The 27,004-nt window shown below is 53.9% G+C and overlaps 6 protein-coding genes across 6 annotated transcripts; 3 read left to right on the top strand and 3 right to left on the bottom strand.

Moving 5' to 3' along the window:
- Positions 1-5,988: 5,988 nt before the first annotated feature.
- ColSpa_09271 (fusaridione A cluster transcription factor fsdR) lies at positions 5,989-7,681 on the top strand (the record flags this gene model as incomplete). The annotated part of the gene is made up of 4 exons (XM_049275483.1): positions 5,989-6,004; positions 6,078-6,346; positions 6,425-7,110; positions 7,210-7,681. 4 exons carry the CDS (start codon positions 5,989-5,991, stop codon positions 7,679-7,681), a joined length of 1,443 nt encoding a protein of 480 aa, XP_049131440.1.
- Positions 7,682-8,481: 800 nt separating this feature from the next.
- Positions 8,482-9,999, bottom strand: ColSpa_09270 (NAD/NADP-dependent betaine aldehyde dehydrogenase; the record flags this gene model as incomplete). The annotated part of the gene is made up of 1 exon (XM_049275482.1): positions 8,482-9,999. One exon carries the CDS (start codon positions 9,997-9,999, stop codon positions 8,482-8,484), a length of 1,518 nt encoding a protein of 505 aa, XP_049131439.1.
- A 3,151-nt stretch (positions 10,000-13,150) lies between these two features.
- ColSpa_09269 (choline oxidase) lies at positions 13,151-14,901 on the top strand (the record flags this gene model as incomplete). The annotated part of the gene is made up of 2 exons (XM_049275481.1): positions 13,151-13,394; positions 13,493-14,901. 2 exons carry the CDS (start codon positions 13,151-13,153, stop codon positions 14,899-14,901), a joined length of 1,653 nt encoding a protein of 550 aa, XP_049131438.1.
- A 2,359-nt stretch (positions 14,902-17,260) lies between these two features.
- On the bottom strand, positions 17,261-19,445 carry ColSpa_09268 (pectinesterase; the record flags this gene model as incomplete). The annotated part of the gene is made up of 4 exons (XM_049275480.1): positions 17,261-17,661; positions 17,729-17,867; positions 17,929-17,990; positions 18,047-19,445. 4 exons carry the CDS (start codon positions 19,443-19,445, stop codon positions 17,261-17,263), a joined length of 2,001 nt encoding a protein of 666 aa, XP_049131437.1.
- Positions 19,446-20,945: 1,500 nt separating this feature from the next.
- Positions 20,946-22,508, bottom strand: ColSpa_09267 (tyrosinase; the record flags this gene model as incomplete). Its single annotated transcript, XM_049275479.1, has 1 exon — positions 20,946-22,508. The coding sequence occupies one exon, from the start codon at positions 22,506-22,508 to the stop codon at positions 20,946-20,948; it is 1,563 nt and encodes a 520-aa protein (XP_049131436.1).
- Positions 22,509-24,804: 2,296 nt separating this feature from the next.
- ColSpa_09266 (uncharacterized protein) lies at positions 24,805-26,177 on the top strand (the record flags this gene model as incomplete). Its single annotated transcript, XM_049275478.1, is given in 3 exon segments — positions 24,805-25,757; positions 25,881-26,138; positions 26,153-26,177. The coding sequence occupies 3 exon segments, from the start codon at positions 24,805-24,807 to the stop codon at positions 26,175-26,177; spliced, it is 1,236 nt and encodes a 411-aa protein (XP_049131435.1).
- Positions 26,178-27,004: the final 827 nt, after the last annotated feature.

The raw sequence follows: 27,004 nt of genomic DNA, 5'->3' as shown, positions 1-27,004 counted from the left end.
TAAACCTAGCTTGTAGTTGGCAGTACATCTTCATCCCTAGAAGTCGCACCGCCTAAGTCGCTAGGGGCGTTTGGGGTTTTAACTGACACACGTTGTTCCTAGGTACATCCAACAGGGCTGATGCATTAGCCACAGCACGAGTCAGTCATTAATTGGCGAAACCGTACAGAATACGGTTGCCTCTGATACGCGTATTTGAAGCTCGGATGAAATACGCTTTCCGGCCCACCATTGGTTCGGATCTCGACCGAATACACGTATTGCTCAGATGAGAATTGAGTGCTGAGTTTAAGCCCGTAGGTCTATTGCATAGTTGTCACAGCACATATTGACGGACTCCCAGGGCGACAAAGAGCGGGGGGCACGTACGTAAAGCACAATGGTACAGCCAAGACTCAAGAAGACCACTTGAATACATGTGCTTTTCGCAAATCAAACTCTCTGGTGACTGGGATTCGGCCCAGACTTTCCACCACAATTGGATAGTAGGCCTTGTTTTTCAGTGCGGATAATTCGAGGACTTCGTTCAAGCTTTACGAGGGCAACAAGACATTTATCGGACCACCCGCGCCAAACCATGTATCGACGCTCCCACAAAAAGTCCCGAAAGGGATGTGCAGAGTGTAAACGACGTCACATGAAGGTGAGACTCTCATACCTGTTTCCACGTATTTATTCTCGGCACTCGCCTACGGTATCTGCTGCAAAGCTAACGTGATGATCTCTTAATTGGATGAGCAGTGCGACGAGACCCGGCCAAGATGCGTTAATTGTACCATGGTGGACCGGGTATGCGTCTTTCCAGGCCTCGCAGAGCCTAAGTCAACCAAAAGCTCGGTTCAAGCCGACGGCGCCTCGCGAGGCTCGTCTGAGGCGGCGAGGCCCAAGCATGGGACGGCCTCCGAATCACCGGCCATTATACCCACCCCGGACTTGGCCCACCTCCTCGGATGGCCTAGCAACGACAGTACCCGATCTGGTTCTTCACTTTCAGATGGCATGATTAATATGGGCCATATGAAGTTGCTTCTTCATTTCACTCTGGAGCTCGCCGTACCAGAGCTGGAAGAGACTCTTCGTGAACGAAACACAGAATTGACGCTCCAGGCAGGCGTCAACTCTCCCTATCTAATGCACGAAGTGCTTGCTCTGTCTGCTCGACATATGTCAACTCTCGAACCAGAAAATGCTCCCGAATATCTGGATCATGCAGTCCAGCTGCAAACAAGAGCGATATCGCTTTTCAACGCTCAAAAGGCGCACATCAACGAGTCAACATGCGTTCCATTGGTTCTATTCTCCTCTATTCTGGGCCGCCACCTCTGCATCGACGCTCTTGCCTTCCGCGGCCCATACTTGGAAGGGTTTCTCGACTGCTACGTCAACTTTGCAAGGATTCGGCGAGGCGTCAGAACGGTTGTCACTCGTGCCTGGCCGTTTCTGCATAACTCTGAACTGTGCTCTCTGATGTCCTGGGGCCTAGGACTCAGCCGACTTCGGAGCGTGGGCCAGGAATGTAACGGCATTATAGACCTTTTAGCCTCGTCAAATCTCTCGTTAGGCTCCAAAAAGACATGCGTCGCAGCGGTGGAATTGCTACAAATTGCGGTTGACGATCTCAACAACAAGGTCTATGTCGGCAGAAAACATCAAATCCAGATCATATTTTCTTGGTCATTGCTAGTTTCGGAGGATTTCACGGAACTGCTGGTGGAGCGAGGTCCTGAGGCCGTGGCTGTTTTAGCACACTATGCTGCTGTTTTGCACCTAGCGCGGGACCTGTGGCAAGTAGGAGACTCGGGAACGTATCTCTTGAATGTCATCTATCAGTATCTCGGTTCGGACTGGGATGAATGGCTGGCTTGGCCAAAAAGTGTTGTGTCTCCTGAGGCCTCGGACCATCTTATATCGATAGACCCGGCCCTGAGTTCTCAAACATGGTAATCAAAGGAGGCCAACATTTCAATCGGCTGTTGTCAGATTAGCGAAGAGTTGGATATTTTCCGGAAGTATTGACTTCGCTGACTCTTGAGTATTCGGTTCTATTTACGTAGTGGCGAGATGGTGGCGAGGAACTATGTCACTCAAGCGAAATCCCTTCACTCAGTCGGTCATCCAACTATCGCTGGTGTGTTTGCGCTTGAGCCGCCTAGTTTTGTGCCACACTGGGGGTTTCACTAGCCTAGCTACCCGCTTGAGTAAAATCATAGCCAGAGATCCTGACGATGATGGATGTGGGCAAGAAGTTCAGCCTCGACAACATTCCGGATATAGGATGCGCTAGCAATACCCCGCCTGAAGGCGGCCCGCGTACGAAGTGGAAATAAAGCTCCTTAAGGAGATACAAGACAGTTGGGGATCATCCAATCAGCTACGAGACAGTCAGAGCAGCTGCTTCTGAAGTCCCATGGTCAACTCTACAAAAATTTGCCGACCTTCAGCATCAGCTTCAACTGTTCAGCCAGCGGAAGCAGCAAACACTATGAATCTATATATAAAGGTATCTATTCCGGAAGATTTAGAAGGGCTGGCATAACCATGCCTATAGACTGGCATTCCTAAAGCATCAGATTCAGTTATTACATGCTCAGATGGATAGTCAACGACAGGGTAGGACAAAAAAAGTCCAACTAGATTCCAATTCTAAGTTTCCTAATATGGTTTAAAAGTGGGTGTTTGAGTTACTCCTAGATCCCCTTTGTTCTAAGGGGGGCTACCGGGGATGGGTGTGGTGTCCAACCACCGGTCTCTAATCCAGCGAACATACTGACGACCGTAAACGCAGTAGGGGTAGCCATCCCGATTGCCTCTGTTGGGAGACCATATGACATAGTTGCCGCCACTATCCTGAATCGGAGCACATGACATTCGTAGCCTGTTGTGGACGGTGTACGCCGTCTGAGCCTGCTTTATCCATACAGCGAAGTAACCGTTTGCACTCCCAGGGCATGAGTAGCTGTTGCCAGTCTCGATTGACATCTCGACCGCGAAACCACCTGAAAGCCACTGCCAAGCCGTTGCGGAAGCCGTCCAACCGATACTAAAAGAGCGGGTGGTGGTCCAAGTGATTTGACAGCCATCTCTGCTTCCACACTGCATTGGCTCCTGTTGTGAGCCATTAGTTATCATGCATCATCAGAGGTAGTAGGCGGTTGGAAAAGGACAGAGACGAAAGACTTACACTAAGCTGAACGTTAAGCGGATTCTGGTGCGGGTTATTATGCCAACAAGGTAAGTCTCCTTGCTAGAGATGCCGGCGTGGTGCGAGCGTCGAGTTGTCCGGAAGTTCGACCGGCTGCTCAATGGGAAGAAACCCTGGTCTTTAGAGAAACCCATCTAAGATAGCCTCCAGACCCGATGCCTGTCCAGTACTTGCAGATTTCATCGACTTGCACTCAGGGAGGTTGCGGCGGTTGAGTGGAAGCAAATCGAGGGTAGCCGGGACTGCCAGCTCACAGCTCACAATAGTCTCCACGGCGTTGTGGATACGGCCACAGATAACACCTCCTGAGACCTCAGGATCATCAAGGACCCTGAATTCCTCTTCGTCAACAGTGATGTTTCCAGATCCATTCTGGTCAACGATAAAGGCAATCAAGGAGGTACCCAAGGCTAAGCTGGTTGAACAAGAGTAACCGACCACTTCGCTGCAATCATTGTTGTAGGCTGTAATCGACGGCTGGGGATAGCCACCCTTGAGAAAATGCATCGTGACCTGAATGTTTTGGGGAGTAATGGTCTGGTTGAGAGTTGTGGCAATGGCCCAGCGGATGCCCCAAGGGCCAAAAGAAGGGTGTATCTCATAACGAGACAAAGAAATAGGTGCAAAAGGAGCCAAGTAAGTTGTTGATTGATGCGTGTCTGTCTCTCGAGCTTGAAGCTTTCAGGACTTATCTTGACAGGTCTGAAAATGTTTGCGTCTTGTTAGTTCTTAGGTGGTACGTAGCAGAGCCAAATTGCATATTGCTGGGGGTCGTTGCGAGGAATACACCCAGGAAGGGTACAAGACGACCGAGGGATGGATCGCGAGAGAATTGGAGGAAGTTTTCCCCTGTGTTGGCTAGGGGGAAGAGTCGAATCGGCTGCCAAGTCGTCGCTGCGTCATTAAAGTCGTCGTACAGACTTCGAATGGTCGTCTGGCTTCGTGAGTGCAGGGTCGCAATCGATTTATATCCAGAGTCGCACATCTACACCCAGGGGGCATGGCCAGGCACTCCAAGTTCACCATTCGACCAACCGTTGCTGTTTCCACGCGACCAATTGTGTGACCAGCAAATCACATTCATCTTGGGAGTGTGAACGTACCTTTGGTGTGCTTGGCGCTCGGCGGCTGGCGCTGGTACTAACAAGCCAATAACAAGCGCCGCCTCAATCATGTACTTGTTCACCCAGCTTACCCAACTAACTTTATACATCACGCGAGGAAGGCATAAAGCAACCAGACGAAGGTGAGCAGCTGGGGGAGGCGGATACACTTAAATCACCTAGTTAGACGCCACTACCTGATGTCTGAAAAAGCCTCACCAAGATCGCAAATCCCTTTGAGGCTGTAATCTCGAAGCTTACAGCAGAAAAACAGCTACCATGTTCCAGTGTCACGAATTATCTACCACGATTTACAAAAGGCTCTAGAGCTTCGTCGTCAGGGCCATTTGACACTATTTATCGCAACGTTGAAGCAATGCATTGAGCTCTGCCTCTTTGCCATGTTTTCCTGCATGAAATACACACGTCATTGGCCTCACCCAACCGGTGGGAGAGCCCAACCAACCCAATCACATGAATTGAGACCCTTCGGCGCGCCCGTGCCCTATCGTTCCCCAGGGGGAAGCTCGAGATATTTCCGTTTGCGGCCCCAGGCGCGCCCCTAGCGCCGGAACTTTTTATTGTCCGTCCGGGAGCCTGGTCAGCAGAAGTTGACGACAGGCTGGACCTCTCGCGAAGCTCTGTAGACCGCACGTTCAAGACCCTCCGACACCATCGTTCTCACCGGAAATTTTGCAACCTCTATCATAGTCCGCTTTTCGCCTAACGCCATCCGGGGATTCCAGTCTCACACCAGTCACAGAACAAGAATCCGAAGCTCGTTTCCTGTTCCGATGCAGGCCCTGGAGACTCAGCAGCAAGCGCCCGGTCAGCGGTCTGGGTCAAGGCCGCCGGTGTTATCTTGTGTGACATGCCGACGCAGAAAGGTGAGTGCCGTGGGAATGCCGATCAATTGCCAAGTCGAGAATTGCGGGCGACTGACCGGATTCAATATACCAGATCAAATGTGACCATAGAAAACCAATATGCTCTGGATGTGAAAAGTACGCGGAAGAATGTATCTGGCCAGAGAGAAAGAAAAATGCACCCAGGAAGGAAAGACGGTTTGTCCTCCTTTGCGTCACGATTGTCCCGAATGCGTGTTCTTCATATACGGCGAACTCATTGAAGATCGGGTTGCTTACTCATAAGTTGACTGTTTATTTTCTTGTTTTCATAGCCTTTACGAACACGTCGTCGACAGGTTAGCGCAAATGGAACGGTTGGTAAAAGAACTTCAAGACCCAAAGACTCTGGCGGAGACTGGACAAGACCTGTCGAACTCTGTTTCTCAAGGTTCCTCAACTGCATCTCCAGATGTATCGTTTGCATCAGTTGGAGGCCATCCCAAGGTGAACCCCTCAGATGAAGACTCTCCAAGAGTGAAACCGTATTACGCCGGGGCGGCATCTGAGGCCACTGTTGGGACAGTTGGTAGGTGATTGTCTAGCACAAGCGGACGTGCCCCGAATTCGATCAGGACATTGATTCGGTTTGGTGCTAGGTTCGTGCTCTTTATTCTCTGCGGAGGGAATCACGAAAATCGACGTTTTGGTGGGCGACAAGCGGTTCTCGACGGCCGTTCGAGGACTGCTGCAAAGGATACGAAGGATCACACCCCCACGAAACCTCGACTTCACGTCTTTTTCGACCATTTACCCCTTCCCGCCCAACAATGTCATCATGGAATGCATGTCGGGTAAGGATTTCTCATCGTCAACGTGTCGAAGCTTGGATCGACGCAAAAAGCTAACTGATCCCGTTCGACGCAGACTTCTTCTTGACCCTAAATCACGACATCAAGGTCTTCGAAGAGACTGAGGTCCGCGCTGCAGTTCAGTCTTATATCTACGGCCAACCGCCTCCGGGCAGCGGCTGGAAAATGGCGCTGAATGTCATACTTCTGCACTCACTCCGCAAACGTGATTGGACGAACCAAACCGGAGAGTATGAGAAGTACTTGCATAACGCTCTTGGCCTCATCCCGATCGCCATCCTGCAAACGCCGGACCCACTTACGATAGGCGCTCTTCTCTCACTCGTAGGTGGCACCTTCAATCCACCCCTTGGTGTCTTTGTACCTGCTCGTCTGTGGTTACTGAAATTGACTTGACAACAGACGACCTACTTCGTCTTCACAGCCGAGAACCACGTCGCACTTTCGATCCTCGCCATTGCAGTCCAGTTTGTCCTCCTCGCTGGTTACCATCATTCCGACCACCCCACTCTCACGCCTGCCGAGACACTGCACCGCCGGCGTCTGTTTTGGCAAGCCTACGTCCTAGACCATGACCTCATGCTCAGGATCGGGAAGCCACCTCTCATCACGGACGACTTTCTCCTAGACATACCAGAAGAGTACCCCCAAGACGGCTACGGCATGTTCTTCTACCCCGGAGACGTCATCCTGAACTACTTCCGTCAACAAGTGCGGCTTTCCCAGATCCAGGGGCAGATCTGCTCAAGGTTGTACTTCCGGAGCGGGCGCGCCGCTTCGACTTCCACGCTCGACGGCGAGATCGCAAGCCTGGACGCCGAGTTGCAGGAGTGGCGGGACAGCATCCCGGAGATGATCCGCCCGGAACCGTCGTCCGGCCTGATTGACGCGGATTACAGCCGGATGATGAGCCTGAGCGTGTTGCACTTTGTCTACTTTCAACTCGTTGTCGCCGTGCACTCGGCGGCGTTCCGGGTGCTCGACCAGGACGTCGAGAGCCTGCGGCCCAGTGTGGGCATCTGCGTCAACGCGGCTCGCGGCGCGATCTCGTTGCTGAACTACCATCAGCTGCAGCACCCTTTTACCATGTGAGCGCTCCCCTTTGTTCTTTCTATCTTGATGTGCCGTTTTGGAATGAATTCGAGAGACGTCCCATGGGGAGGATGAGATCTGACAACCGAGCCTAGATACCTGCTTTACCAGGTCGCCTGGTGCGTCGACATCCTCTTTGTCAACATTCTTGAGAACAAGACTTCGGCCCAATCTCTTCAAGACCTCGAGCTTATCAAGATGGTTCTCAAATTCTTCGAGGGGTACGACATGAACCACCAGAGGGTCGCGTCATATCACATCATCAAGGCCCTGTACGAGGTGGCATCGTCCGTGGTGGGAGGGGCACGGCCAGGCCTCACCGACGCTGCAACCCTGCCAGAACTACCAAGAAGCAGCGTGGGAATGAGCGTCGGCGGCAGCAGTGACCTCGTCGACTCTATGCCGACGCTTTCAATGTCCGATATCGATTTGGATGGCTGGGAGGAGATATCCTTGGGCAGCCATGACTGGCTTTCCGCTGGGTTCTTGCAGATGGCCGATTGGGGTCCTCCTATGAACTCGGGAACCAAGTTGGAGCAGCCAGACGAGGAGTTCGGCTTGACTTGAGTTTTGTGTATTGAAACAACTTGGTCACCTCGGTCTGAAATGGGCAGGGAACTTTGAAACCGGGTAGATAGTGTGAAAAGCCAATAGGTATGAACTTTTTGTGACGCGCTAAGTGGGTAACGCATGGTGGCAAGCCTGATACAGTCCTCTACGAGGCCAGTTTGAGAAGACGCTCCAAAAAGCCTAGCAAACGCAGCCCGCCACAAGCCAAGGGGCAGAGGTCTGCTGGGAGCCACTGCCCACTTAAGCATATACCTACTTGGCACGGCAAGCCTGGTTCCCATGATTGGCCGGAGACCACGATGCCCTACTGGAGAGTCACAGTATTGCCAATGAGGGATGGGCATAATGAGCTTCCTTTTCGAGTTACTCCGTCGCGTTGCCGCGTTCCCACTTCGCTGCCGGATCCTGCCCGCTGATCCGTTTCAGAGCAGTGTACCCCGTTGAGCTTATTCCAACCTACCCTTTTGCATTCCAGCCCGCCTTGTTTTCCTCGCATCAGTGACAGCATGCTGTGAGATGCACATTCATTCTGCAGGGCGCAGAACCTACCATAACTTGGCGCCAAGGTTGCCACAGTACAACAGTTGTGGAACATCACCCACTCGTAGGAGCAAAACAGCGTCAAATAGTGTTGGTAGTGAGGAAATAAAACCGTGATATCATAGAAACGCTACCAAACCCAACTTCTGGCTCCCCAAGGTATCAACCCGGGAGCAAACCTTTTTGACCGCTTCGGTACACCCAAGTAGTACATTTTTCTCCCCATCCCGAACCCCTTCTCGTCCGCACGTTTACTTTTACAACTTGGAGAAAACAGTGGGCACGCTCCCGCCCATCTCGACGAGCGTGCTCTTGTTGCGCACCCACGCCTCGAGGCCCTTGCGGCCGTTCTCGACGCCCACACCGCTCGACTTCCACCCGCCGACCGCCATCTCGGCGGGCGACTCGCCCCACGTGTTGACCCACGTGATGCCGGCCTCGAGCTGGGAGATGACCTTGTGGCACTGGTCGACGTCCCTGCCAAAGACGCCGGCGGCCAGGCCGACGTCGGTGTCGTTGGCGCGCCTCACCGCCTCGTCGACGGTGTCGTAGGTGAGGATGCTCATGACGGGGCCAAAGATCTCGTCCTTGACAATGGTCATGTCGTCGGTGCAGTCGGTGAAGACGGTCGGCTGGATCCAGAAGCCGGCCTGGTACGCCGAGGGCAGGCCCTTGGGCGGCGTGGCGCCGCCGACCAGCAGCGTCGCCTTGTCTTCCATGACGCCCTTGCGGACGTAGGCCTGCACCTTTTCGAGGTGGGTCTTGCTGTTGAGCGGGCCAAAGTTGGTGGCCGGGTCGAACAGGTCGCCGGCGCGGACGTACTGGATCTTCTCGAGCACGAGCTTCTCGAACTGCGCCTTGAGGGTCTTGGGGACGAAGACGCGCGTGCCGTTGGTGCAGACCTGGCCGGAGCTGTAAAAGTTGGCGAGCATGGCGCCGTCGACGGCCTGCTCGACGTCGCAGTCGGGCAGGACGATGACGGGGCTCTTGCCGCCGAGCTCCATGGTGACGTACTTCATGCCGCCGGCCGCGGAGCCGGCGACCTTCTTGCCCGTGCTCACCTGGCCGGTGAAGCTCACCTTGGCGATGTCGGGGTGGGAGGTTAGCTGGGCGCCGACGTCGCCGGCGCCGTAGATGACGTTGAAGACGCCGTCCGGCACGCCGGCCTCCTTGTAGACGGAGGCGAGGTACTCGGCGTGCAGCGGGGTGAACTCGCTGGGCTTGTAGACCATGCAGTTGCCGGCGGCCAGGCAAGGCGCCGACTTCCACAGGGCGATCTGGATGGGGTAGTTCCAGGCGCCGATGCCCGCGCAGACGCCGAGGGGCTCCTTGGTGGTGTAGACCCAGGCGGAGGGCCTCAGGCGGAAGGACTCGCCGTTGAGGCCGCCGGAGGCGACGAGGTTGGCATAGTACTCGAGGACGTCAGCGCCGGTGACGACGTCGACGTACTGGGTCTCGGAGAAGGCCTTGCCGGTGTCGAGGGTCTCGACGGTTGCGAGTTCGTCGTTGCGCTCCCTCAGGATGGCGACGGCGCGCAGCAGGATGCGGGAGCGCTCAATGGGCGGCGTGGCGGACCACGAGGGGAAGGCGGCCTTTGCGGCGTCCACGGCGGCGTTGATGGAGGCCGGGGACGAGGTGTGGATGGTGCAGACGGGCTTTGCCGTCGCAGGGTCGATGGACTGGAAGGTGCCTGGGGATTCCGAGTCCGGTTGCGGCTTCCCCGCATAGAAGGTGTGCCGGTCCTGCTGCTGCTGCTGCTGCTGTGGTGGTGCCATTTTGAGAATGATATTGGTGCTAGTGCTTGAGCGAGACAACGAAACAAAGCGATGAGCGGTACAGAATACACAGCCAACGAACAGGAACTCGGTAAGGGGGTATAATGGGATGCAAGACAAGCTGGGGTCGTCGATTGGAAGTTTAAACGGGTAGTGCCGGGGATGGATGGCGAACGGGGGTTAGACGGGACACGGAGGTCGGAGGCAGGCTGGGAGACTGGGCGGAGGACCAGAGGGTGGAAAAACTCGTAGAGATCGGAGTGAGATCGGGATCGTACATAGTACCACGGAGGGCCACGCCGGGGCCTTATCTCGAGTTCAGCTGACCCATGTGGGTAATGGGCTGGCAACGCCCAGCGCTGGGACCAGCTGGTGGGGTTGCAGATTTACCGGGAGACACCCCTGGTCGCCCACTCCTGCGGCGGTGTGATGTCATGGACCATACGTCATTGGCCGGTGATCCACACCTATGCAACACTACTCCATAATTAAAATCCCGGGAGGGAAAAAGCGATGCTGCGTTGTGAGGCGCCGTTGCGAGTAGAGGAAAGACAAGTTGCCTCCACTTGAAGAAGTTTCAGCCTTCCAGGTCGTTGGCGATGTGAAGTTTTTTTCCTTTTTTTCTGGAGACCTGTCCCGGTTGATTGGCTTCTTTGTTGCCGGTGCGACATGCATTGATGTTTGATAGAAACAGTGTGAAAATGTGGCTACGAATGCATGCACGCAGGGCCGCAGGATCCGTCTTGGTTCCGGGCCCGGCCGTCAGAGTCGAACGATGCAACGCGTGCAGCCGCGGCATCGAGGACCTCAGCTGCGGGATGAATGGTGTCGAGTGCGACATACCAGCGGCATCACAGCCGCGTGGGCGAGCCACAATCGGGAAAAAGATACGGCGGGCATGAGCCAGGGGGGTGAGATAGAGCCAGATACGGGGGACGGCGAGATAACTCCGTGAGACCGATATCAGAAAAAGGGTCTAGGCTTGACCGTGATGAACCCCGTCTATCTCGCAGTATCTCGCATCTGCGGTGCCGAGTTCTATCTAGTCTGTGTCGGCGATAGCGACGGTTCGTCAGGCCATCAGCAAAACTAGAGTTTGCGATTGACATCAGAAAAGCGCTTTTCCCTGATGGGAAACCCTTGATCGTGCTGCAGCCTGCAAAGTACCTGACGGAATTTTGCTCCTGGAGAATCTGAAAACTGGAAACCGGCCGACAAAGACCAAGGCCAGGGTTGCCTTGGCATGCTAACCCGGGCTAGACGAGTCGGCGGATGCCCCGGATGAGGCCGAACGTGGTGGAAGTGAAGGGGGGGAGGTGCCGACGACGCAACCAGTCAACTCCTGCCACCTCGCCCCCCGGCCACAGGCGACATGTCAGACGGCGCATACGACCGGGCGGGAAGGCGAGTCGTCGTCGTCAGGCGGACAGGGCGGACAGGGCGGCGGGCACGGCTGTGGAAACCGAAAACCGACGGATGGAATCCGACGGCTTGGCGCGGATTGCAGATGGCGGATTGGGGAATCTCGGTTGCAATTCTCGCATATGCAGCATGTCGGAATGTCTCATTGTCTGGAACCGAGTGTAGGCGAGCGGGTGACTTTGATAAGTTCAACGCTTACTATGATAAGTGACCACCCCCGGCTCCAGGCAACACACACACACACACACATACACACACACACCACCGGGGGAGAAAGGTAGGGTCGGCAACGACGGCGTTGGTTTGATGCGGTCGATAACCCCCAATATTCCTCGGAGAAGAGCGTGGGCACACTGTGGACGACGTGAGGGAAAAATGCAGGTAAGATTAGATGGCGAAGCTAGGTGGGCATGTCTTCCGCCGTCCTCGCCCGTACGCATTAGACGGATCAAGGGCATTCGCCGGGTCAACCAGGCAATCCAGATGCAGGGCAAAGTCGAGACGTCATGATTGGGCTGTGCCGTCAAACGGCGTTGCGGCACTTGGCTTTTTTTTCATTACTCTCAGGCCTCTGGCCATTATTCGTAATTCTTTTTCGACGACGTCGGACAGTTTCCACCAGAGTGGGCGTCGCGGGAGGACTTGGCAGGCCAGGGGGGCCCAATCAGGTTTGTCGGCAAAGACGTGCACTCATCTCGTATCGTTCTCGCCGCCCAGCCGCTGGGTGCTGGGTCCTGGTTGCTGACACAAATGTTGGCTGCCAGCTGTGCAAAAAGCGTTAGTCCGGCCTAGCTTGAGCCGTTGAGCCAGTCAGGAAACCTGGAACTTTGAAAATCCGGCCCTGATGTCTTGCAGGGATGACAGGGCGGACGGGGGGTCCCTGAGGAGCTTTCAAGGTGCAGGACCGATGATGGGTGCGCGCGACAAGAACTAATTAACTGCCTTACCATGTAGGTACGTAATGTACAAGAGGGAAAAACGACCAGGAAAAAAACAAAAAAAAAACCTGCTAGCGACCAATTGCCCAATGGGCCGTCGCCTCCCGCGCTGTTCCCGGTCCGGGCGTGGGTGCCGCCTCAGGAAGGGACCCGGCGAGTCAGTTTCAATGCCTTCGAAACCCGCTTCCCTTCCATGGCCCCGCCACCCACTTTCGCGGGGTCCGTCTCCACCATCCTGCGCCAGCGCCTGCGTGTTTGCTGCACCGGCGGTGCGACTTGCAGCGCGCGAACGAGGTCCCTTCAGGCGGCTTCCAACCGCGCCATCAAATTTCTCAAGGGTTCGACGCTGGCAGACGTGTACGGAGGTCGTGGTCGAGCTCTCTCTCTCTCTCTCTAGGTCTGTCGGTCTCTCCAAGGATGGGTCTCCTTGGGGCCCAGTGTGTCCTTTGCGCCGATGCCGAGTTACCATTGATCATAGATAATGCGGCCGGATGTCCACTTGGATCGACACTGGAGAACATCTAGAGCTCTCTTCCCTTCTTCTTTTTTTTTAATCACCATCGGTGTGCACCTCCAACTCTCCAACTCTCTCTCATCCCAAGATTCCTCCAATCTCACCCAAGACCGCCCGCGCGTTCTTGAGCTGTTTCACCCCTCCGTACATACATTCCTCGTGTGTGTAAGCTGATAAGCTACCCCTCACCCTGTTTTTACTGGCCGGGCGCCCGCATCCTCTCTTGTTTGAATACCCTCACCCTCACCCTCACTCTCACACCCCTCAATCCGCCAAAATGTCCACCACCCAGCTCCCTCTCTCCGACGTCGACCGCTACGACTATGTCATTGTCGGCGGTGGCACCGCTGGCTGCGTCGTCGCCTCCCGTCTGGCCGAGTCTCTGCCCCAGAAGCGCATCCTCCTGATCGAGGCTGGCCCCAGTGACTACATGGACGACCGCGTGCTGGACCTGCGGAAGTGGTTGAACCTCCTTGGAGGCGAGCTTGACTACGACTACGGCACCACCGAACAGCCCATGGGTAAGCTCCCTCTCCTCTCCGCATCGTCAGCTCATCCAGCGAGGCTGGCGACGGCAACCTTTGACCCGTCGACCACAAAACTGATACTCTTCTCACAGGCAACTCCCACATCCGCCACTCCCGCGCCAAGGTCCTCGGTGGCTGCTCATCACACAACACCCTGATTTCCTTCAGACCCTTCGAGTACGACCTGAAGATCTGGCAGTCCATGGGCGCCAAGGGCTGGACCTTCCACGACTTCATGCGTCTCATGGACAAGCTGCGCAACACCGTCCAGCCCGTCCACGCCCGCCACCAGAACGAGCTCTGCCTCGACTGGGTCAACTCGTGCAGCTCCGCCCTTGACATCCCCGTCCTCCACAACTTCAACAAGCACATCACCCAGAACGGTGCTCTGAAGCAGGGCGTCGGTTTCTTCTCCATCTCCTACAACCCCGACGATGGCCGTCGGTCCAGCGCCTCGGTCGCCTACATCCACCCCTTCCTCCGCGGCGACGAGAAGCGCCCCAACCTGACCGTCCTGACCAACGCTTGGGTCTCCAAGCTCAACGTCCGCGGCGACACCGTCACCGGCGTCAACCTGACCCTTCAGGACGGCTCCAAGCGCACCATCACTGCCAAGGCCGAGACCATCCTCTCCGCCGGTGCCGTCGACACCCCTCGCCTGATGCTCCTGTCCGGCATTGGCCCCAAGGAGCAGCTCAACGAGCTCGGCATCCCCGTCATCCACGACCTGCCCGGTGTCGGTGAGAACCTCCAGGACCACCCCGAGTCCATCATCATGTGGGAGCTCAAGAAGCCCGTCCCCCCCAACAAGACCACCATGGACTCGGACGCCGGCATCTTCCTCCGCCGCGAGCCCCCCAACGCCGCCGCTAAGAAGACCTACTTCAACCCCGACGGCATCCCCGACGGCGACATCGCCGACGTCATGATGCACTGCTACCAGATCCCCTTCACCCTCAACACCGGCCGCCTCGGCTACGACGAGCCCAAGGAGGGCTACGCCTTCTGCATGACCCCCAACATCCCCCGCCCCCGCTCCCGCGGCCGCCTCTACCTGACCTCGTCCGACCCCAACGTCAAGCCCGCCCTCGACTTCCGCTACTTCACCGACGAGGAGGGCTACGACGCCGCCACCCTCGTCTACGGCATGCGCGCCGCCCGCAAGGTCGCCGAGCAGGCCCCCTTCAAGGACTGGATCGCCCGCGAGGTCGCCCCCGGCCCCAAGGTCCAGACGGACGAGGAGCTCAGCCTCTACGCCCGCCGCGCCGCCCACACCGTCTACCACCCCGTCGGCACCACCAAGATGGGCGACGTCCGCAAGGACCCGCTCGCCGTCGTCGACGAGCACCTCAAGGTCAAGGGCCTCAAGCGGGTCCGCATCGTCGACGCCGGAATCTTCCCCACCATCCCCACCATCAACCCTATGCTGACTGTCTTGGGCGTCGGCGAGAAGGCCGCCGAGATGATCATTGACGAGGCCCAGGAGACTGCCCGTCTGTAAAAAAAGAGGTTCCGAAATTTTGATGCGGAAACCATGTGAGAAGGGATATACCTAAAAAAGCATTTGTTGTCTATTTTTTTGAGAGTTAGCTATCAGGCATTATACCAATGATATCATGACTATGTACAAATTTTTTTTCCCGCCCGGCTGCTGAAGTTTCGCTTGCGCCTTTCGTGACATTTTGACCCCTTTCATCTCCATTCTCCGGCGGATTCTGCTACCGAGGTGCTCCCGAGCCAAAAGTCCACATTTCCACCGCCGTGCATGAGGGAAAATTTCTGTTGATCTTCGCGAAGCACTGCCAACCCACTCAGTAGCGCAGGAGATCCAGTTATCGAGCATCGATTCGCAATATCCGAGGCATCTTCACACATCGCCGCCACTTTTTCCGAGGGGTTTGTTGTGAGGCATCCCTCGTTCATGCCTTATCCCATCCTCTAGAAAATCAACGGGGCTGAACCAAAGCCCCTCAGCCTTGGCGGCCTCCTGCCTTCGACTTCTCACTTGGGGAATATCTGCAGTTTTATAAGACTAGGTTGTAAGAGCGGACTCAAAGAAGCAACCTTTGCCTACACATCCGCTGAACTCTCGGAGGATGTGGCGTATGGGCCGTATGGACAGACCCTGAAATTTGTATCGGGGTTTTTTATTCTCCAACCAGCAAGAGCACGCCGATCACTCTGCGACTCCAAGCCAAGATTCTTAAGGGTCTTACTTATAACGGACGCGTCGAGGTCCATGATTGGCCGAGGACCGCGACTCTTCTGGATTAATAGGCGGACGCCGGTGGACGCGAGATCTGGCGGTGGCAAATTCGATCCCGATCTTCTTGGGGTCTATTCCATTCTGATTAACTAGCCCTTTAGCCTCACCCGTACTAGCGAGTATGCAGATCCTTTCGCATGAAGCCGCACACTCTGAATTGCTGAGTTGGAAACCATATCTTTGCTGCACTATTGCTTTGATCAGGGTGAAGAACTGTCAGCAGGGCGTTACAATTCCCGTTTTGTTGGATTGAGCAAAGAGGATAGACAGCGCCGTTCTGAGCCCTTTGCTTCTTCCGTTGTCTTTGGAGAATGACACTCTATTAGTGTCGATGCGATGACATTGAAATTCGGTTAGACAGATTAGTCGAGCCGGGAGTCTTGGCTTGGCATCAAACTATCCATCGGAAGTGAGCATCGCTATACACATTTTAATAGGCGGTCCGACTTTTTTCACAAGTCAACAACTTGTTTCCTCACCTTCTTTATCCTTCATCATTTCCCTTTCCTCAAGTCCAAATAAAGAAGACAATCCTGTTAGAGCTTTGTCAGTACTTCTGTGCACTGCTTGCACTGGTGCCCAATGTTGGAGGCATGAAACGTGCAGGGAAGAATGTATGACTGATCTTTTTTCCCCACTCCCGGCTACGTGCGCGGCAACCGAATACCGAATTCAAGATCTACCCGTCATCAGGTTCAAAGAGCTGAGGAATTTTAACAGGGTCTAAGGAAGTCGTACAGGTACATGTGCGTCTCGCCTGTTGTTTGTCGTCGTTGGTGTCGTATTCGCGGGGATTTACGTGATCAATATGTCACAGGAGGTGAGCTTGGGGGGTGAACGAGAGAGCATACCTGGACATCAAACAGGGTACCTGCTTTTCTGACACCGAGTATGCAGGATTGAGTTTTTGGTAAGAATGCTTGGGTGTCAGGAACTTGGTTTTTGAGATGCTTCTTTCTGTCACTTTTGACCTATACATCTATATGATGCGGTGGACTAAAATTCTTCCTACGTTTTGCATAAGGATGCTCTTGCATTCACTGGTCAACGCTATTGGGACAACACGATACAGCAAAGTATCTTCTCCTTTCCTCTCGCGGCAGTGCCTCCAGGCTACCCAAGATGTCACTTCATGGCAAGCAATGAGATTATTGCATACATCCTCTCGCGAACAGCCTAGAGGTGGAGTGGTAGAGGAACTGTAACCACGTTCAGCGTCTGTTTTCCTGCGATTCAATCGAGCTCTATCCCGAAGTTACGCGGCTGGCTGTACTCTCTGTACTTGCGGGTTGCATGTCAGTCTCCATGAACAAGAACGATGGAGGCTTTCTAATCAGGCACAGAACAGCAGACATGCATATGAGGAAGGAAGGGAAGGCAAATCAATGCAATTAGGCGTTGAATGTTCGTATGTGACATGAACAGTTTTATAGAGTATGTATACTTTGTCAATGGCAACGCGCCGTGGTAATAAATACAAAGAATTTCCAACTTTAGTTTCCTCTTCTTTTGTTGCACACTCAGCGACTCGGACTGACAGTGACCCCATCCTTCTCTCCCCGGTCATTCCACACTCTCTCTGATTTCAACTAACTCAAGCAGCGCAGATGCTCGCCTGGCGCCCAGCACCCTCAGATACAATACCGTACACGTCGGCAGCGGCGTCGAGCTTGTAGTCGTAGAAGGTCTTGGGGTCGAAGACAGTGCCGGCGTTCTTGGCGGTGCTACCAGTGGTGCTCTTGTAGACGTTGCCCGTGGCGCTGAGCTTGGCGGTGGCGTCGGCTTGGATGGGGTTGCGGGCCTTCTCGAAGTAGCAGTTCTCCATGCGCATCTCGGTCTTGCCGCGCGCGTAGTGGCCGTACGAGGTCTGGCCGACGAGCGCGTTGTTGTACAGGTGGGCGTGCTTCACATTGTCCACGGAGGGGTTGCGCTGTTTGGTCTGGTCGAAAAAGTTGTGGTGAATCGTCATTTGCGCGTTGACGTTGTCAGTCCAGCCTGAGGGAATGCATTAGCGGGTACTTAAGGGTACGGTCCATAGTCTTAGTGTAGGAGGATGACTTACCAATGCCAAAGGCCTTGTTGTGATTGCGGAAGATGGTCCAGGAGACAGTCAGGAACGTGGTGTCCTTGCGGCTGTCGAGGAGGCCGTCACCGCCCTTCTCGAAGTGAACGTGGTCGATCCAGATGTTGGTGCAGTTATCCTGTGGGTTTGTCAGTCAGTGCTTGGGAGGATACTGCATTGGTAGTGAGTGAGGGACATACCAGCTGAATGCCATCAAAGTCCTGGGTCTTGCCTTCCTCATCACCCTCAACGTAGGTGTTGCCTACCAGTCCGTGTTAGTCGTCGTATTCTACCAAATGTCATTGAATAATAACTCACCAATCCTGATGTTGCGGAAGATGACGTTGCGCTGGTTCTGGAGGTTGAAACCGCCCTGGTCGATCTCGGCAGTAGCACCGATACCAACGATGGTCTTGTCGGAAGAAACCTTGACTTCTTTGCCCTTGGGAGTAATGGTGATCTTGCCAGATACCTTGATGACGTACTTGCCAGAAGCGCTGGCGTACTTCTCGAGGTCGGCCTGGGTCTTGACAACAACGACCTCACCGCCCTTGCCACCAGTGGTGCCGCCATTCAGAGACGCAAAGCCGTCAGCAACACCACTGCAGTCGTCAGCCGCGGCGACCGCGGGAGCAGGAGTGGAGGAGGCCTTGACAATAGTCTGCAGAGTGGTAGGGGTGGACTTGGAAGGAGCAGCCTCGGCAACGACAGCGGGCTGGGACACGGTGGAAGACTCGGAGCTGGTGCTCGCAGCCTTGCTGCCGCCAGTGTACTTGGAGTCGATCCAGGAGGTAGAGCCGAGAACATCACCGATCTTGACTGCAGCGGTCAGCTTCTTGGAGAAGCTGGCACGGGTGCCGCTGGCGCCCTTGCCAGTGTTGGCATACTCGCGGTATACGACGTTGTTAGTGGGGTTGCTTCCCCATTTGGTCCAGCCGGCTGAGTTCACGACGGAGCCAAGGTCGGTGTTCTGGAAAACAACACGGGCGAACGTGCGCCAGGGGCGGCCGAGGAAGGTCTGGCCGTCGCCAACACCGGAGAGGGCCTTAACGGTGGACTTATTGATGACGTACCATGACGGGTTGCTCTCGGAATCGCGACCGCTGGCGGTGATGTAGCCTTTTCCGCTGATGGCGAGCGTGCAGGACTCAAACCAAGCGATGGCTTTCTGGCCGAATATGAAGTCAGTGGCGCCCTCGATGTAGGAGCCGTGGAAGTAGTGGTTGCCCTGGTTAGAGAGGACTGTGTCCTGGTAGCCCTTGGCCTGGATGCCGTAGTAGCCTTGCTGGTTACCGTAGGCGCTGAGGGCGATGGCTTGGACGCCCTTGCCACGCGAGTTGACGATGTTGATGTTGTAGACCTTGAGGCCGTTGTTCTTGGCTCGAAGGGTCCCGGAGGCGTCGTTGCTGCCGGCCTTATCGGCGCCGAGGCTGTTGGTGATGGTGACCTGGTTCTTGGAGTAATCCTGGTCGTCGGTGGTGGAGCCGTAGATGGTGAGGGCGCCCTTGTTGGCCGGGATCAGGACCTGCTCATTGTAGATGCCCGGCTGGATGAAAATGATGCTGCCGGACTTGGCGGCATCAACGGCCTTTTGGACGGAGGTGTACTGGCCACCGGACTTTGCAACGACTAGGGCGCCGGAAGGGGGCGAGGTCCGAGCCGCGCCGAATGCGCCGGCCACCAGGGACGACAGCAAAAGAATGGGAGAGGCAAGCATTTTTGCGCCGTAGGGAAAGTTGGGGTTAGAGAAATGAATGACAAGGGTCCCCGGGACCGAATGAGTGAAAGGGGGGTAAAAGAATGGAAGGTCTTGACGAGGAGATCAAGAAGAGCAACAACAAACATGGGAACAAAAGACAGAATATGGCTGTGGGCACTGCATTTGTTTTCTACCTTACTTCACGACGGAGCTATCCGAGCAGACCATTCAAGACGGCACCCGAAAGTAGATGAACCCGTGGCAGAGCTTGACCTTGATTCGCTCGTTGTCGAGCTCGTCGTTCCCCATGTTTCTTGGCAGACTGCAGCCACGATGTTTCAACACGCTCAATCGGCCCTAGCAGCACCCGCGCGACTAAGAGACAGGGCGAGAACATCCTGCATAGCAATGTGGGGAAGCGAGTATTTATTTATTCGCAACAGGCCGACAGGCGGGCGTGCATGTCTGGCTCCGCTGCACGGAAATTACGGTGCTGTCTATGAGCGTAGGTACTGGCAGTCGGGGGTTTCAGGGGTGCCAGTCTGGCCTATTTTGCTCGTTTTTCCGGGAGCGTCGTCCGTAAACGCCTGGCCGCACAGAGTGCTCCTTTTCCCTCTTCTCCCACTGGAAGGGGAATCGTCCCATGCGGTATCCACCTCCCCAAAACGAAGCTCCCCAGCAGGGGAGCATAAGCAAGCATATACTTAGTACAGTGGGCCGGTTTCCTATTTAGAGGACGCCACTCCAAAATCTTGGTCCTGAGATCTGACGGGGAAAGTGGCTCCAAAAGGGGAGGAGCCCGTGGGCAATCCTGTTTGGTCTGCATATGCAGTGGCATCATCACTTGCATCCGCCAGTCGAAAAGCCATCGAAGAGGCGAAACTGTTCTCTAGTAGGTGACTTGGCATTCTGACAGGACTAGTAGACGTAGTGGGTATTGGCTACGAAATACGACGTCAACCGGCTGTACACGGTGTATAGTGGTCAATTAATTCTTTGCCAGATGTTGACGTCGCACTCACAGTGTAAAAATAAGCTTTTCGGGAGTACATTGTGCAACTAAAGTATATGCGGTTATTCGCAATTCTATCGAACCTTCCTGCGCCAATCAAGGGCTCGCCTGTATGAATGACTTCATGCTTTATTGTATCCGAAGCATTGTATTGACTCAAGTGAACATCGCAAACAACGCAGCCATCCAAGTCATCGAAATGGGGCGTGTTTGGCAAAGTGATGACTTGCACTGTACAAGATTCACCTAGGACAAGCAGATTGTAGCCCCCATATTTCGGGGGTTTCGTGGAGCAATGCTAATCAAGAAGGTACCGTGCTGCGAATTTTCACTCTTATGTTATTATCTTGGGTCGAGACCCTAAGTTCGATACCTAACTCTTGATCATAAGAATTTTTATTCATAATCTGGCAGAGAATGGAAGCCGAAGGCCATAGCCATGACAACTGTCACGCATACATACTGGCCAACTAGTGTCGTATAACTGGACGGTAACCGGTTCATCATCAAATGTGGTCAGCCCCAAGTTTAACCGTAGGATTTTTAGCTCCCTGCTGGGACCGGTTCCCGTCTTGGGCACCCCCTTTCAACTTCCGGGTATGCACTCCGACCTCGAAACGCATCTTCTGGGCCTCCTCTTTGCTCCAGCCCTCAATCGGTATATGTGCCCGAACCTCCAAGTGATTCTGACAATTCTGGCACCCAGCAACGTGCCAGCGGCTCAACACAGCCTCCGTCCCAATCAACAACTGTTCTCCGTTCTCTTTTACAGCCCAAGCCGAGATGACAAATGAGCCTCCGATGGTGGCGCGGTTGATGTTGCCGACAGTCAGGATGGAGGATGGCTGGCTGCGCGGCGGGCAAGCCCTAGGCGGCGCATTGACATTGTCGTAAATGTAGCCTAGCCTGGTGATGTTGACAACATCTTTGGATGTATAGGCCGTCTTCGGGTCATTAGGCTTCTTGAACGGCTCCAGAGGGCTGTCGAGGGTGAGCCATGTCCCGCCCGCCACTCCAGGCGTAGGGCCCTGGCTGTCGACGGAGTTGGTGCCGGGGTACCCATCGATGATTTCCAGATTTTCCCGCTGGTTGTTCTTCACCTGCCAACGCCAGAACATGAGGTCGATGAAGCAATGATGGAAGTAAAAGATGGGATCAAAGGCGGCGGTGTCATTCTCTCCCATATCGCCAGTGGCGCCGGCAATCTGGTCGAAGCTGCTCTCGCCGGGCACTTCGAAACCGCCGACGGCGAGGTGCATTGAGTTGTGCGGGGACTCGAGCGGCACCACGGGTCGAAAGCCGTCTTCGTTCAGGCGGTCGTCGTTCCAGCGCTGGGCAGAGGTTCCGTTAGAGAAGACAGTGTAGTTGGGCGCGTTGAGGCAGTCGTAGTACTTATCCTTAATACCGGCGGGCACCTCCTTCCCTTCGCTGTTGTAGAAGGAGGAGTAGTTGAGCCATGTGACGACATTGTCGTTTAGCATCTCATTCGTTGCCTCTTCTCCTTGCTTGCGCAGCTCCTCGTTGTGAATGAAGGAGCCCTCGGCGTCGAGCGGGGTGCCCACGAGCCCGGAAAAGGGGTAGCGGACAGTCTCATAGCCTACCGGTTTGGTGTAGTTGGCATCTGGGATGGGCGAGAGCCTATCCGTGATCCTGGCCTGGAACTTGTACGAGAACAGTGGGTTCGGGATGGAGGTTTTATCAGAAAACATGTACTCTTTGTCCAGGAAGATTGAGGGAATGCCCCCTGTCAGGGTAGCCTCTTCGGTCTCGTCCCAGTACGGCAGGGCCACGCCGGGGACCTGACTCTGGAGGGCTCTTTCGAGTCTCAAAAGATAGGCTCGGTGCCAGGTCGGGAAGAGTACATTGCCATGGTTGCAGTATCCTCCCCACCATGCGGGGTTTGCGTAGCCCGCACCACGAAATGGCTCCCCGTGGTAGCCAGCAATGACGAAGAAGGAATTAGGATCCTCGGCAGGGAGCTTTTGTATGGCAGCAAATGCCCTAACGAGGTTGTCCAGTTCCGTCTTTGACAGATTCCGGATGTTCTTTCTTGTAATGACTCCGCCCATGATGATTTTATTGAGCATTACAAGACAGGGATAGCTCAAGAGATAGATCAGCTGAGTAGCGGCAAATATATGATTGATAATGAGACGTGCTAGGTTCTCTAACTTCTGAAGATCATGGTATGCTTATATAGGCCAAAGTCTCAAGTCACTGCAAACAATTAGAGTTCTCTGTGAGTTCCGCTGGCACCACAGGCAATGATCGATGAGTGGATGCAGCTCACATGCCTTCATCTCAACTGTAGAGAGTTGATGGTTGGAGCTGATATCTGAATGCATCCATACTAAAGCGCTTCCCCCCGAACCAAGGTTCAGCTTGACTCAAATATTCGTCTTGTCGCCGGGTATACTCTGTCAGTCGACGCATTTGGGCATTCAATTAGCATGGGTGGAAGCCAAAGGTCTTGATCAGAAAGCTTGAAGATGTGTCTCACCATTGAAAAGTATGAAGTGGGCCGTTCCGCTCTTCCGTCGGCCGCTAATGCTCGCCGTTTCCGTTTCCTCTGGCATGGGACGCCACGGCTCCAGAGATTTCTGACTGCAAACGTTGAGATGAACTGAGGGGTAACGTCGGCTAGGAACTGCTGGTTAAATTCCACATTCAACCACCCTTATAAACCGGCCGTTAGTACAATCATTTATCTTGTCCAGGCGAAGGGTGTTTCTATCAGTCTGTCGGGTGAAATACAATAGCTTGCCATGTCAGGCACGGAGCTGGGACAGATCTGACCCACAATGTAGGCTAAATACATATGCACCTGCCCTCTCACGGCACGATAATATCGGCAGATAGGGTGCCAGCAAGAAAAAATACAACATGGATGATTCAATCAATTAAATTCTGAAAAATCAGCACTCTGAAAGATACCGTAGAGAAGCAAAGATTCGTTCTTGCTAGGATCACCCTTAATTTAGAGGAGGGAGCTCGGTGCGTTGTCGCGCTCTTGATTAGCGGAAGTCTTTATGGGCGATAATTCAGCAGTACGAGTTCCGAGGCAAGCCGCACTTTTTGCACTTGATACGCGCCTTATTTCTGGGGTGTTGGTTATCTGCCTTGAGAACAAGACGCTGGCTCACTTGCTGTCCCAGTCATTCTCGGAGTCGCTGTTAACAGGGACACTCTATTTTTACAGCCAATTGGGCCCTGCATCACGGAGCCCGCTATTTCAGCTGGTAAACCTCTAGATGTTTGCTGGGAATCTGAATACCTTGATGTCATGGGGAGTTCGGCCTGCAACAGTCAAGCCCAGCCTGCCGACGATAGAAAATACCGTGTTCACGAATGCTTCAGCGTTGCAGATGACTTCAAAGCCGCGCTCGCTGGGACATAGCCTTATCTTCTTCCTTCGCCAGGTTGTTATCTTACTCGATCCATCCTGCCAGACACAATGACCCGACAAAACCAAATGTGGCAAAAAGAATTCCATCCTAGTGCGGCGGGATACCTTACAAATACCGTTTGGCCTGAGCCAAACGGTCTTGACTCGTTGCCATTGTATCCGGAACAAGGCCTTGGCAGTGGTCTCTGGACCATAGTGTTTTTAGCCGAACGCTCCATAAGACCAGTCTCTGGCTCTGTTTTAACAGTTCGAGACCCTTCCAGAACTTGGTAAATAGAGTTCCGGTAGTTTATAACTGTTCTGATCAAAAGGACTGCTGGTTTTTCGTTGAAAATGCTTTTCTTCAACGTGTTGTCCAACCCAGCAACCTAGTCACTTAAGAGATCCACATGGTTGTTAGCACTCGAAAGAGGCTTTATCCTTTTTCAAGTCTGGTTTTTCTTCCTCATGAATGACCTCTTGGCACATTCGCGGTGCAACCTGATAATGCTACACCACCTGTTGGTCTCGATAAGTGCTGCGTAGTTGTTTGTTAAGAGCCGGGACTATCAGCGGCAGGTTTGTCTATTACTATCATTTTATTCTCAAACCTATCAAATAGTAACAAGACCCTTATCGTTGATTGTTCACTGTTTGATGGTGTTGCTGACATGACCCTTGCCTGAACTTGGCAACCCCTGTGATCAGTATGATTCGCCAGCGACGCGCTGCTCAGCCGCACAAGGCTGCCAATGAACGGTACATAAACCCCTCATTCTTCCTGACATCTACACAGTACCAACGTCCCACGACTCATCTTGCATTCGATCTATACCTCTCTGTGCATTTTCCGCTCCGTTATCGTATCTACGGAATGGTAGCGCCTGCTACCCCTCTTTTCAACATCGCAGCAGATCACAACCAAGAAGAAGTCGGTGACCGAACGATATAACCACTACGAATTCCATACCAAGCTGACAATGGCGAAAAAACTGGGCCGCGGCGAGTACAAAGTGGCGTGGATTTGTCCCCTGGAGGTGGAGCAGATTGCTGCGATGGAGATGTTGGACGAGGAACACGAGGCTTTGCCACAACCAGCCGCAGACCACAACGTTTACAGTTTGGGAAGCATCAATGGCCACAACGTCATTATCGCAGGCCTTCATCAAACCGGAAACTGTCCTGCAGCAACGGTTGTGGCACAGATGAAGATGACCTTTCCTAATCTTAGGTTCGGTCTGTTAGTTGGTATTGGCGGTGGGGTTCCAGTACAGACAGACAACGGGATGATCCGGTTGGGTCATGTAGTGGTCAGCAAGCCTACAGGCGAACATTCTGGCGCAGTGCAATACGACCATGGGAAAGCGAGAGAGGGTCGGTTCCAGCGGACGGGTGCGCTTGCGCCGCCACCAGCAGCCCTGCTCAATGCCGCACAGGCTTTAGCAGTACGACGGGCTAGGGCAGAAAACGATCCAGTGCAGCAAAATGTGAAGCGAATCGATACGAACCGCCGCCGCCTTCGACATTTCCGGTATCCCTGCGCAGAGAACGATCATCTCTATCATTCAGAGTACCGTCATCTACAACCAGGGATACCCTGTAACATAGGATGCGACCCATTGCAGCGTATTCCCAGAGCAAGGGACGACGAGGAGGAGATGTATATCACTGTGCACAGAGGTAACATAGCTTCTGGGGAGCTGGTGATCAAGGATGCAACACTGAGAGATGAATTGGCCCAGCAGTACGAGCTGCTGTGCTTTGAGATGGAGGCAGCAGGAGTTCTTACTGATTTCCCTTGCATTGTTGTGCGTGGTATTTCCGACTACTGCGATTCACATAAGAACGACCAATGGCACGGGTATGCGGCCGCTGTAGCAGCTGCTTACGCACGGCAGCTCTTTTTTCACTTGCCCGTCGAAGAAATACAGCGGTAAGATGCTTTCTGACAACCAAACAAACTGCGTGTCACTCTTTTCGCAGCTAATTAGGACTCAACTAGAGACTTTATCAACGTAGCCAAATTGAGTCCGACCACTTTCACACTCAGCTCCAGATTGCTAAGAGTCACCGGCGCGAAGCACTTTGTTGCTAGAAACGAAGAACTCGGACTTCTGCATGATGCGTTGAAGTGGACTGGCGAGCGTCGCACCGCCGTGCTGCACGGTATGGGCGGCATGGGAAAAACTCAGCTGGCGATCGCTTACACCAAGCGGCATCGTAACGACAACTCTGCCGTTATTTGGCTTAACGCGAAAGACGAAACAACACTAAAGCAGGATTTCCAACAATTGGCTCAGCGAATCCTGCGGGAGTACGCTTCTGTAGTTTATCTGCAAAATGCCGTGACTAATCCAAACTCCAACGGAATGATAGAAGCAGTCAAACGTTGGCTAGATGAACCGGGGAACAACCGCTGGCTTGTCATCTACGATAACTATGATGATATTAGATTTAATGGCCAACGCGGTGCAGACCAAAGTATCAGGTGTGTCGTTGAGGATGCTGGAATTGGTTCCGGCAAATCAAGCCAGCCCAAAATAGCAGATTCTAGAGCATACGATATCCGCCCATTCCTCCCTGAAGCCGACCATGGCGCCATTATCATTACAACCCGGTCCTCAACAGTGGAACTCGGACAGTTGATTCGACTGAGTAAGCTAAGGGATGTAAAAGACAGCTTAGAGATACTGGCTTCAACATCTAATCGTGCTCATCTTAGCCAAGGTAAGTCAGCAAAAATGAGAGCATAAGTGAAACTAAGCCAATAAATAGACCCTGGTGCTTATACCCTTGTACAACGCCTCGATGGACTTCCTCTTGCCCTCTCGACGGCCGGGGCCTACTTAAAACAAGTCTCAACGACCTGTACTGAGTACCTCCGATTGCATGAGGAATCTTGGCTGCGTTTGCAGAAAGAGAGTCCGCAATTATTAGATTACGATCAAGCGTTATATTCTACATGGGGAATCTCATATGGACACATCCAGCAGCAAAGCCAAGGGGCAGCTATGCTCCTCCAGCTGTGGGCATATTTCGATAATGAGGATCTGTGGTATGAGCTGCTACATGAGGCAGGTTCAGATGGGCCTGTTTGGCTACAAGACGTGACAAAAGACAAGCTTAACTTTGACACAGTGATGAGAGTCCTTTGTAACCATGGACTAGTAGAGGCGAACC

Source organism: Colletotrichum spaethianum (genome assembly GCF_022836535.1).
Source record: "Colletotrichum spaethianum MAFF 239500 DNA, contig27, whole genome shotgun sequence".
Lineage (NCBI taxonomy): Eukaryota > Fungi > Ascomycota > Sordariomycetes > Glomerellales > Glomerellaceae > Colletotrichum > Colletotrichum spaethianum.
The sequence above is the reverse complement of the archived record's forward strand: the minus strand, read 5'-3'. Positions and strand labels throughout refer to the sequence as shown.